Below are 12,926 nucleotides of genomic sequence, written 5' to 3'. Positions count from 1 at the left end.
TGACATGGCTAACGGCCAGCCCACGTCTGATGCCAAGTATGAGTTTATTCTCTCCCACGTTTTCTTTTCTTTTTATTCCAAATTTGCACACAACCCCCTAATTTCTTCAATGTTTACACTTCACATGGCAGATCCAAAGGTACCTCTGCCAATAAGTTTTCCTTTTTGCCACTGGTTTTTCATTGGGAAGGGTTTCGTCTTAGCAGGAAGGGAAAAGATAGCACGAGGTGAGACTATGGGAGCTCCAAGCCCAGCCCAAGGAGGCAAGGGTAAGGGATGGACAGAGTAAGGAAGAATGGTTTCCCGACGTGCCATTGAGGTGTCAAGGGATAAAATGGAGTGTATGGATGGAGAAGGAGAAGGAGAAGAAGGAGAATGGGTATTTTGGGGCTTTTGGGGTGTTTGGTGGGGCTTTTTCCCCGCGGGCTTTGATGGGGAGGAGAAAGGGTGGTATCAGTGCGCAGTGTTGATAAATCAAAGAAAGCAGGAGGTGGGTGCCCAGCTGAAGGGCCGGATGTTGGCATCTCTGGTGCGGACAAAATCATCGACAAAGCACAATTAAGAAATTCAATGAAAATGATTTGAATAACCGATATAGTACACGAGGAAACGGAAACTACAAATGAAACAACGAGTGTTGAAGTTGACAGAAGGAATTGAATTACATGCGCATTTGAAAACCAACGGGGAGGGTAAAATCGACGGCGGCATTGGGTTTGTCGACGGCAGCATTGGATTTCTCGGCGGCAGCATCTTTGGAGAAGGGTAAACGGGAGTCGATGGCTCTGGGCAAGGGTAACGGTTGAGGTCTGAAGGAGGGGGCGGAGGAACGATCGAAGGTGTTGGTGAAGCGCGACAAGGGGGGCGATGACGACGGCGTCTATGTCCTCCACGTGGCTCAGCTTCCTGGAGTGCGTTGACTAAGACATGACCTCGCCGTTTGCCACATCTACTAAAAGTTAACACCGTCCAATTTTAAGGATTAATAGTAAGAGTTTTAAAACTATGAGGACTAAAAACCATCAAAGTTTCGAGTAGGGACTAAACCCAAAATCGTGTGACACTTAAGGGACGAAAAACATATTTAACCCTAATTTTAAATTATAAAATATTATGCACAGATGGTTCAAAGTTACGTTCAACCTTGTCAGGTTCTATCGACTCTTAATTTTAAATTATAAAATATTATGCACAGATGGTTCAGAGTTGCGTTCAACCTTGTCAGGTTCTACCGACTCTTAATTTTAAATTATAAAATATTATGCAGAAGATGGTTTAGAGCTGCGTTCAACCTTGTCACGTTCTACCAACTCTTAATTTTAAATTATAAAATATTATGCACATGATGGTTCAGAGCTGCGTTCAACCTTGTCAGGTTCTACCAACTCTTAATTTTAAATTATAAAATATTATGCACAGGATAGTTCAGAGCTGCGTTCAACCTGTTAGGTTCTACCGACTCTTAATTTTAAATTATAAAATATTATGCACAGGATGGTTCAGAGCTGCGTTCAACCTTGTCAGGTTCTAATGACTCTTAATTTTAAATTATAAAATATTATGCACAGGATGGTTCAGAGCTGCGTTCAACCTTGTCAGGTTCTAATGACTCTTAATTTTAAATTATAAAATATTATGTGCAGGAAGGTTCAGACCTCAACTTGGTCAGTTTAGAATGCCCGCTCGGGGGAAGTCATAAAAATGACTTCGAAAATCCCCGCTCAACGTAGGAAGTCAGAAAAATGACTCTTGTCTTAAGATCGCTCGGGGAAAAATCAGAAAAACGACTTCAGAAATCCCCGCTCAACGCAGGAAGTCAGAAAAATGACTCCTGCCTTAGGACCGCTCTGGGGGAAGTCAGAAAAATGGCTTCAAAAATCTCTGTTCAACGTAAGAAGTCAGAAAAATGACTCATGTCTCAAGCCGCTAGGGGGAGTCAGAAAAATGGCTTCAGAAATGCCCGCTCAACGCAGGAAGTCAGAAAAATGACTCCTGCCTCAGGACCGCTCTGGGGGAAGTCAGAAAAATGGCTTCAAAAATCTCCGTTCAACGCAGGAAGTCAGAAAAATGACTCCTGTCTCAAGTCTCTCGGGGGAATCAGAAAAATGACTTCAGAAATCCCTGCTTAATGCAGGAAGTCAGAAAAATGACTCTTGCCTCAAGCCGCTCGAGGGAGTCAAAAAAATGTGCTTAAAAAGTCCCGCTGAACGCAGGAAGTTAGAAAAATGACTCCTACCTCAAGCCGCTCGGGGGAAGTCAGAAGAATGGCTTCAGAAATCCCCACTCAACGCAGGAAGTCAGATAAATGACTCCTGCCTCAAGCCGCTCGGGGGGAAGTCAGAAAAATGGCTTCAGAAATCCCCACTCAACGCAGGAAGTCAGAAAAATGACTCCTGGCTCAGGACCGCTCGGGGGGAGTCAGAAAAATGGCTTCAGAAATCCCCGCTCAACGCAGGAAGTCAGAAAAATGATTCCTGCCTCAAGCCGCTCGGGGGCAGTCAGAAAAATGGCTTCAGAAATCCCCACTCAACGTAGGAAGTCAGAAAAATGACTTATGCCTCAAGCCACTCGGGGGAAGTCAGAAAAATGACTCTTGCCTTAAGCCGCTTGGGGGGAAGTCAAAAAAATGGATTCAGAAATCCCCACTCAACGGAGGAAGTTCGAAAAAGAACTCTTATAAGTCAGCTACTCAATAGGTTCAGTTTTGTCAAGTTCGAATGCCTTTTCATTATAAAAATAAATATTGAAGCGTTTACTTTATTTAGAAGCATATTTTTTGGAGTGAAAATCTCTTACAGAGGAAAAAGTTTTCAAAGAGAACTCTTAGCATTTTTTGTTCAGTCTAAGGAATAGGTCCAAAGAGAACTCCTAGAGTTCGCCGTCGGTACATAGAGCAATGAAGACTTAAAGCATAGAAGATAGACTCCCTAAATACAACGTGAGCGACCTCTTTTAAAGCTCATAATAATCCCTAAAAACCTCTTTTAATAAGGAGCTTGCTCGGACTTGGGGGGCTTATGTACTATATGAAGTATACCGATCGGAATTGATTGTCATTAAGCAGGTACTAATATGTCAGATTGCCTTAAGCTCTACAAATATACGATATTAATGATTAATTATTGGATTTGATTACCCAAAATATATTGTACTAATAGTTAATCAATGGACGTGGCTATCACAAACCTTATAAGTAGACAACTGATGTCCAGGTACAATCATCCTTTTTTATCCTAATAAAATATAGACCTCTATATGAAACATATCTGACTTGAACGTCGGAGTGTCTTCTGCAGGTCAACAACCCATTGGAGTGGATCGCGTTCTCGAGGAGGATTGAAGATTAAAAGAGAGCATAGCAAATAAGGACAACCGACCCTCGGACCAATTCAACCGAAATAGTTTATACTAATATAGCAATTTAAAAATAAGCTCAATAAACTAAATACATAACAGTTTCTATCTCTTGTCTATAAATATCTCTTGAGGTTTATATGTTTCTTCGTATCAGCTTCGCACCATTATTAAGCACATTGCTTCTTATATGGAGTTTCACTTCCTTGCATTGTTTTTTTCTCTCAGTGTGAGATTTAACTTTAGGTTTACATTTCTTCTCATCTATTATGTTTTTATATATTTAAATTGATCTATGGATATTTGTATGAAAAGGTGATACTGATGGCTGCTCAGGCTGCCTTACCTCCAGAAGTTTACTGGGAAAGGATGCTTCCAAACACACCAATCCCCAAAGTAATCAGAGATTTTTCCAAGAGGTTAGCATACATTTTAAGGGCTTTTTGTGAATTTTTGTTCATATTGAAATATTTCTATCTTCTCTCTACATTTAAATATAGGACCCTTTAATTTTTTTTATTTTATTTTATTGTCCTTTAAAATTTCATTATCTTCCATTAAAAAGTTTATTATTAAAATATCCTTTATATTTATAAAAAAAACAACTAGTTCACCATTCTCTTCTATAGAGATCTTGTCCTTATACATTCTTTTCTATAGAGATCTGTACATTCAATCTCATTCATCTTTATTCAAATCACCGGTAAAAGAAATTTAATTCATGTTTCCCTTCACTAATTTTCTTTTGTATTTAAAAGTTCTAATTAGAAAATTCACGTTTATTTTAATAATCGAACAACTTTTATAAAAGCAAATGGAAACGGTACTATCCAAATCCAATAACATTAGTTCTAATTAGAAAATTCACCTTTATTTTAATAATCTGGCTTTGATTTCTCTGTATGACACGGAATTAGACAGTTCCAAGAAAACTACAACGTATTCTGGCTTTGATTAACATATGGAGTAAAAAAATTAGCAACGCCAACTTTGCACGACTCTATACAAAAACAAATCCACACGACTAGTTGTAAATATCAACAAAATCAGGTAGAAACGTTAAATTTGAAGGAATCTGATACTAAGCAAACATATATCGATCACAGCAGAGGAAGAAACTTGGTGCCCAAATTTGTTGGTCCCCAGGCTAGCATCTATTATGTATGTATGTGTGTATAGGAAAATATTTTAATTTAGCTTCTCAACGTAAAAGGAGGATTTCCTCTTTAGGAAGGAAAAATAACTAGTTCCCCTTCCAAATATTCCTTTAAAATATGTATGATAAACTAAGGGAATGAGGACCTGAGACTAACATAATCAGGCGCCCACTTACAAAGTTTCTATCTCCTGTCTATAAATATCTCTTGAAGTTTATATGTTTCTTCGTATCAGCTTCTCACCATTAACCACTTTGCTTCTGCTATGGAGTTTCACTGCCTTGCATTGTTTTTTTCTCTCATTGTGAGATTTAACTTAGTTTTACATTTCTTCTCATTTCTATTATGTTTTTATATATTTAACTTAAGCTATGGATATTTGTATGAAAAGGTGATACTGATGGCTGCTCAGGCTGCCTTACCTCCAGAAGTTTACTGGGAAAGGATGCTTCCAAACACACCAATCCCCAAAGTAATCAGAGAACTTTCCAAGCTAGGTTAGTATACATTTTAAGGGCACTATAGTTCTTTTGAGAATTTTTGTTCATATTGAAATATATCTATCTTCTCTCTATATTTGAATATAGGACTCTTTAATTTTTTTTTTAAAATTTTGTTGTCCTTTAAAATTTCATTATCTTCCATTAAAAAGTTTATTATTAAAATATCCTTTATATTTATAAAAAAAACAACTAGTTCACCATTCTCTTCTATAGAGATCTTATCCTTATACATTCTTTTCTATTTTAGTTGCAAATCTATTGTTGTTTTCAGAAAAAATAAATTTGTAAATTTATTCTAACTTTTCAACCCGTAACAATTTTCAAACTAGTTAAATTATATAAACTATATGTATAATATATATTATTTTTATTTTTAGAAACACTGGAATATTATATTCTTTTAATATATGAAAATAAAATTTATACATTTTACTGATGGTCACTATGGATTTCCAAATAATCTCTCAAATTGTCATGTAAACTTTTACTCTCAACAATTTATGGAGTTTCGAACTAATTAGTTCATTTTAAAATTTCAAACAGCCAAGCTAGACTTTTCAAATAAAAACAATATTATGGAAGACACGAATTTGATTGTCTAAGTTAGTCATGATAAAATATGAACAAAGATGTAAAACATAAAAGGAAATGTAGAGAAATTAAAGAAGGCAATTACACCACTATTGAATACTTTATATGAATTGCAAGATGGTGTGAAAAAGATTACATCACAAGACGGGTTCCTTCACTTCCGGTATGGTGATAAGAAAAATGAATTACAAGATGGTGTCAAAGAGATTTCAGAAGGGTTTCCTCTCTTTTATGGTGCTAAGAAAAATGAATTACAAGATGGTGTCGAAAAGATTTCAGAAGGGTTTCCTCTCTTTTATGGTGCTAAGAAAAATGAATTACAAGATGGTGTCGAAGAGATTTCAGAAGGGTTTCCTCTCTTTTATGGTGCTAAGAAAAATGAATTACAAGATGGTGTCGAAGAGATTTCAGAACGGTTTCCTCTCTTTTATGGTGCTAAGAAAAATGAATTACAAGATGGTGTCGAAGAGATTTCAGAACGGTTTCCTCTCTTTTATGGTGCTAAGAAAAATGAATTACAAGATGGTGTCGAAGAGATTTCAGAAGGGTTTCCTCTCTTTTATGGTGCTAAGAAAAATAAATTACAAGATGGTGTCGAAGAGATTTCAGAAGGGTTTCCTCTCTTTTATGGTGCTAAGAAAAATGAATTACAAGATGGTGTCGAAGAGATTTCAGAACGGTTTCCTCTCTTTTATGGTGATAAGAAAAATGAATTACAAGATGGTGTCAAAGAGATTTCAGAAGGGTTTCCTCTCTTTTATGGTGCTAAGAAAAATGAATTACAAGATGGTGTCGAAAAGATTTCAGAAGGGTTTCCTCTCTTTTATGGTGCTAAGAAAAATGAATTACAAGATGGTGTCGAAGAGATTTCAGAAGGGTTTCCTCTCTTTTATGGTGCTAAGAAAAATGAATTACAAGATGGTGTCGAAGAGATTTCAGAAGGGTTTCCTCTCTTTTATGGTGTTAAGAAAAATGAATTACAAGATGGTGTCGAAGAAATTTCATCACCAGATGGTACTAAAAAAAATGAATTGGAAGATGATGTCAAAAAGATTTCATCACAAGATGATTCCAAAGGAATTCCATCGGAAGATGAGACACCTTATGACCCTCAATCGAAGGAAAATGCTGTTCTTCGAGGGATAGGTCCAGTTGCTAATCATCATCATCATGATCACTCAAAACCAAATATATTTTTCTCAGAAGAAGGATTGAGGCGCGGCGCAAAATTGGATGTGGAGTTACCTAAAAGAAAATTTGTAACCCCGTTGTTGCCCCGCGAAATTACAGAACACTTACCATTCTCATCAGAAAAGATAAATGAAATATTAAAGATTTTGGCTGTGAAGCCAGATTCTAAGAATGCTGAGAATGTGGAGGAAACTCTGAAGATCTGTGAAGAGCCTGCAATGAATGGTGAAGAAAAACACTGTGCAACTTCAGTAGAATCCATGGTAGACTTTGTCACTTCTAAACTTGGCAATAACGCCCATGTTACTTCTACAGAAATTGAAAGCAAGTCCCAAAAGTTCATAGTTAAAGATGGAGTGAAGATTTTAGCAGAAGAAGAGATAATTGCATGTCACCCAATGAATTACCCATATGTTGTGTTTTACTGCCATAAGATATCAAATAGCACTGCACATTTTATGCCATTGGAGGGAGAAGATGGAAGTAGGGTTAAAGCTGTAGCAGTGTGCCACAAAGACACATCAAAATGGGATCCAAACTATATTGCATTCCAAATTCTCAAAGTCAAGCCTGGGACCAGTCCTGTGTGTCATTTGTTCCCTGACGGTCATCTTATTTGGTATGCTAAATCGGGTTAACTAAACCTATCATGCCAGGAATACTATCCTTAAATTAAATAAGGCATTTCTGGATTTATGTAAGATATCATGAATGTAAAAATGATGATGATGTGATGTATGGTTTGTGTTAGTTTTATGGTGCTATTTGAATTTTTAAACTTGCTTTCACATAATTGGATAGTGATCCAGATATATGTGAGCTGCAAACAAAAGACACTAAAAGCATCCACTATCCTAAAACTTAATTGAGTGTGTCTTAAATTGCTTTATTGGATGTACGACACCACTTTAATTCCAATGATTGAATTTTAAGCAACTCTTAACTTATAATATGATTTTATATTCCCTTTATTTACTCTTAAATTAATAAGAAATTAAAATACTAATTTAATTATTTTAGTTCCTTTGTATAACACTTAATAGTTCAAGGATGTGGAATTAACTTAGTATTCTGTATCATGAAACAATTCTTAATACACATTCAATTTAAAGAAAACAAAATTGAAAAAAAATGAGAAATAGCACTGTATAAGAAAAAACAAAAAAAGAAAACACTTCAGCACCTGCAACTTCCGACCCCGTTTGTGGTTGGTACTACTTACTGTATATCTATTCCTTTCGTTCAACTTTCATGGACCATTTTATAAACCCACCTTGAATAATGATAGTCATTATATAATCTATACCTAATATAAAGGGGATTTTTTTTATGTTCATATTTATTTTCCAATTTTATTTTTTAAATAAAATTTTTTAAAATTAAAATACTCATTTTATCAATTTTATTATTTAAGTGATTTTTTTTCTAAATTTAATTATTTTCTCAATTTAATCAGATTTTTAAATTTAATCATTTCTTAATTAAAAATTAGTTACAAAATACATAAAAATTATTTATAATAAAATTATAAAAATGATTCATGTTTAATTTTATAATTGTAATAATAACACTAATAACAATTTTATTATTCTTTTTATCATAAAAAAAAGGTTTAATACCTCTTTTGGTCCTTCGAAAAGGGACAAATGTTCAATTCGGTCCTACCTTTTTTTAGAAGTTCAATGTGGTCCTAAATTTTGTAAAAAGTGTGCAATCAAGTCCTTTTTGGAAACGGCGTTAATTTTTTAACGAAGCAGCTGACAGGGTGGACTGAAGTTTGCTACGTGGCTGTGTGAGGGTAATACGTGGTTTTCCTAATTCGAAAAATCCTAAATTTGAAAATTAGGAACCTAATTAAAATTAGAATTAAGAGGGAAAACTCCCAATCTGAAAGGATTATGAACCCTAAATTGGAAATCTCAATTTCTTTCTACCCTCTTCTTCTTATGTCTGCTTCGTCACGCTCATGTGAGGGAAAGATATAGTTTTCCCTTCTCTTCTTCTCCTTCGGCGCTGCTCTGCAACCATATGGCAGCTTCCTTTCTCTCACGTTGGGACAACTTGCGACAGCTTTGGGGTGGTCTGCGGCGGCGGAGCTTGTGAGCGACACAGCGGCAGAGGCGCGACCCTTGGGGTTTCGATGGTGGTTCGCGCGGTGGGTCTCGAGCGACAGGTTTGCGGAGATCAACGAAACTTCGCCGAGGTTGGCCGCTGGATCTCTGGGTTTTGGTTTTTGTTTTTGGTTCTGGTTTTCTGCAGGTGGAGGGCTGGCCTCGCGGTACTTTTCGAACACGACGAACACCCTTCAGAAGAAGTCATTCGTATCTCAAACACCAATTTCTCTCTAACTCAAACCCTAATTTCTTAACCTCAGTAATATTACCCTCTCACAGCCACGTATGACCCTCTCACAGCCACGTATTACCCACACACAGCCACGTAGCTAACTTCAGTCCACCATGTCAGCTGCTTCGTTAAAGCTGTAGCAGTGTGCCACAAAGACACATCAGAATGGGATCCAAACAATATTGCATTCCAAGTTCTCAAAGTCAAGCCTGGGACCAGTTCTGTGTGTCATTTTTTCCCTGACGGTCATCTTATTTGGTATGCTAAATAGGGTTATAAGGCATGAATACTATCCTTAAATTAAATAAGGCATTTCTGGATAGTGTGATCATGTACTCTTTCAGCCTACAATATATTTCTCTTTGTTCGGAATTATGTAAGATATCATGAATGTAAAAATGATGATGATGTGATGTATGGTTTGTGTTAGTTTTATGGTGCTATTTGAATTTTGAAACTTCCTTTCACATAATTAGATAGTGATCCAGATATATGTGAGCTGCAAACAAAAGACACTAAAAGCATCACTATGCTAAAACTTAATTGAGTGTCTTAAATTGCTTTATTGGATATACGATACCACTTTAATTCCAACGATTGAATTTTAAGCAACTCTTAACATATAATAATAATTTTATATTCCCTTTATTTACACTTAATTTAGTAAGAAATTAAAATACTAATTTAATTATTTTAGTTCCTTTGTGTAAAACTTAAAAGTTCAAGGATGTGAAATTAACTTTGTATTCTGTATAATGAAACAATTCTTAATACAACCTTAACACATTCAATTTAAAAAATAAAATTGAAAAAAAAATGAGAAATGGCACTGCATGAGAAAAAACAAAAAACAAAACACTTCAGCACGTGCAACTTCCAACCCCATTTTGTGGTTGGTACTACTTAGTGTGTATCTATTCCTTTCGTTCAACTTTCATGGACCATTTTATAAATTTATTTATACCCTGTTGTTGAAACTATCAAATTAATATTACTTTTTAAGGCAACTTCGATATTGCTAAATTAGTTGTCAAGAAATTAGATAGGGTTAAAGTAATCTTAAGTCGTCTCCCAACGAATACGGAATTGTTTTTCAATATTTGAATCTTATGAATGTTATGTAATGGTCAAAAATAAAAGTGAGAAACTATGCTAATGGAATTAATGTTTGAAAAATGTTTGAAGAACAAAGAGGAAACTTAGAAACAATTATGATGAAATAGGCTAATTTCACTACTTTTCCAAGATTGATTCATCATTGGTTATCCACGTATCATTGTTCAATTGATTATTGTTCAAGTTTCCAGTTATTTAAAGTACATTCTGAATTAATTTGAGGGCGACCATGCAGTTAACCCAAGTAGATTCTCAATCAAATGCAAGACCATTCTAGATTATTCACAATGAATTCAACCAATTCTCAATCAAATTCTATTGTGTTTAATCATGTCTATTCTTAAATCTCCTAACCAAATTAAAAGTTAATTAATCAAAGTAAATTCTCAATTAATTATAGTTGAAATTATTACCACCAATCAAAATACATTCTCAATTGATCGAGAAAACCTGTTTAATCATATGAAAGTTCCTAAATTTAATCAAATTAGATTCTCAACCAAATCTAGAAACCTTTGAACTCATATGATCAATATGCATGTAGATTCAAACACCTTATGATGCAAAAACCATTACTTTCAATATGGTTGAGAGATGAAAGACATAGAAAGAGAGCAACTGAAATCAATACTCAAAAGAAACAATTACATTAACTCAACTTAACCTCAGAATCCATAATGAAATTACAGTGGAATAACCCTAGAAGCTTAGCCCTCCATGTATAGAGTAGAATACATGATGAAATAAAATGAGAGGAGTGATGAATGATGGCTTCCCGGTGGAGGGATCTGACAGAATGAATGAGTTCTGGTTTTTGCCTCCCTTGGGTTTCTTTATATAGGCTTGATTGGGCTTGGATTCTGAATCTTCTATTGATAAAATCTTTTATCTTATATCTAATATGTTCCAAATATTCAACAAATTTAATCAGTTTTTTAGAATAGATAATATCTTTTCTAGATTCAAACAAATTTGGCAAATATTATCTTTTGATATTTATTGATATAGTTAAATAAGGTAATTATTTAACAATATCAAATAAAATATCTTAAGATATATTTTCTCTAAATTATCTTTTAAAATATCTGACAGATTTGAACTTGCCCAAAATTATATTTCAACCCTTTTTATTTTATTAAAAAATACATAGAAGTCCAAAATTTTTCTCCAATTGCACTTTAATCATCTCTTTCTTTTCAAAATTGCATAGAAGCCCTGAGTTGACCAGATTGGACCAGCTTTGACCATTCAATTTCATGCTTTAAATGAATAAACTTCTAACTTCAATTGCATAAATAAACATTAAAATATCCAAAATAATTTATGCAACTAAGAATCACATTTTAAGCATCTTTAATTCCCAAACCCATTAAATCCAATCGTTACAAATTTACTTTAAATCAATCATTTAAGCACAAGAATCTCATCAAAAATTTGAATTTTAAAACATAAATGTGGGCATAAATATGCACTCATCACACCCCCACACTTATCATTTTGCATTCCTTGGCAAAATTGATTAATTTCAAGACTTTGTTCTAAGTAATTTTATTTCATCTTTGCATTTGGATCAAAAGAATAATCAGCACTGGACATAGATCAATCATTTAGGCATCACTTTGTCGTGGACATACAAATGAAATCACCATATTCTTCACAAATGAAATCATCCTATTCTTCACACATGAGTTGATCTTTTGAATTTACTTAGAAAATCAAATATGAAAGATAAGACTCAAGCCAAAATGTATTTATTTCTCCTAAACTCTCTCAATTATTTTTGGCTTGTGTTTACACTTAAAATACCCATATAAGTAGACACCCTTGATATTTAGCAAGACTCTAACATTTACATACTTCAGAAAACATGTAACTATTGATCATGAAGACTTTTTAAAGGTTATATTGAGGCCAAGGCAAAGGTAGGAAATTTTTTGGAACTTTTGAGTTTTTGAAATTGATATAGAAAGAGTAATGACATTTGATTTCAAAAACAACTTTATTTCTTGCTCTTTTAAGGAAGATTTATTTTTCTTTCTCTATTTTTTTCTTTTTTTTCCTTTTCTTTTCTTTTTCCCTCTTTTTTTCTCTTTTTTCAAAACTCCAACTTTTCATCTTCCTTTTTGCCCTTTTTATTGTTTTGTGGGTGACACTTGTTCATCACTTACTTCTAACAGAATCAATTACTCCTTCTTCTTTCCTAAGGTAAGGAAGATATGATTTTTCTTCTTTTCTCATTTGACAATGACTGAAAACAAGAAAAATAGTCTTAAGGCTCAAAAGGGCTTCCAATGGATTAATGTTAGGACAAGTTTATTTGGCCAAGTAGCTAAAACAAGAATTGTCTCAATCACATCAAATCATGCATATTCACCTCAGTTGCACAACACAGAATCAAGCTAAATATTAGAGTATCAACAAAACATGGGCAAATCACTCAAGAAAAATAGGTATGTCATATGGTGGTCCATCCTTATCATTAGGCCCATAACTCGTGTGGTTCAAATTCCTTTCACAAGTCAACTCAATCAGCAAATCGTAAAAGCAATTCACTCATATCAACATGACTCTTTTTTCTTTCATGATCATCCTAGTTACTGATTCAAACTCTCACATCATTGCAAATATTTATTAAAAAAAAAACTAAATAAGGAACATAGTTAATTGT

At 34.3% G+C, this 12,926-nt stretch overlaps 1 protein-coding gene across 2 annotated transcripts; it reads left to right on the top strand.

The window, feature by feature from the left end:
* Positions 1 to 3,517: 3,517 nt before the first annotated feature.
* On the top strand, positions 3,518 to 7,552 carry LOC148203457 (uncharacterized). 2 transcript variants are annotated; one of them, XM_088106209.1, is made up of 4 exons: positions 3,518 to 3,581; positions 3,670 to 3,773; positions 4,903 to 5,008; positions 5,723 to 7,552. In XM_088106209.1, exons 1-4 carry the CDS (start codon positions 3,545 to 3,547, stop codon positions 7,432 to 7,434), a joined length of 1,959 nt encoding a protein of 652 aa, XP_087962335.1. In that variant the 5' UTR covers positions 3,518 to 3,544; the 3' UTR covers positions 7,435 to 7,552. The 2 variants fall into 2 exon arrangements, with proteins under 2 accessions (XP_087962335.1, XP_087962336.1); XM_088106210.1 differs by lacking the exons at positions 3,518 to 3,581; positions 3,670 to 3,773 and adding an exon at positions 4,255 to 4,815.
* Positions 7,553 to 12,926: the final 5,374 nt, after the last annotated feature.

Source organism: Vigna umbellata, chromosome 2, assembly GCF_029865625.1.
Source record: "Vigna umbellata cultivar VRB3 chromosome 2, Vumbellata_1.0, whole genome shotgun sequence".
Classification (NCBI taxonomy): domain Eukaryota; kingdom Viridiplantae; phylum Streptophyta; class Magnoliopsida; order Fabales; family Fabaceae; genus Vigna; species Vigna umbellata.
This window is presented reverse-complemented; position numbering and strand designations above follow the sequence as displayed.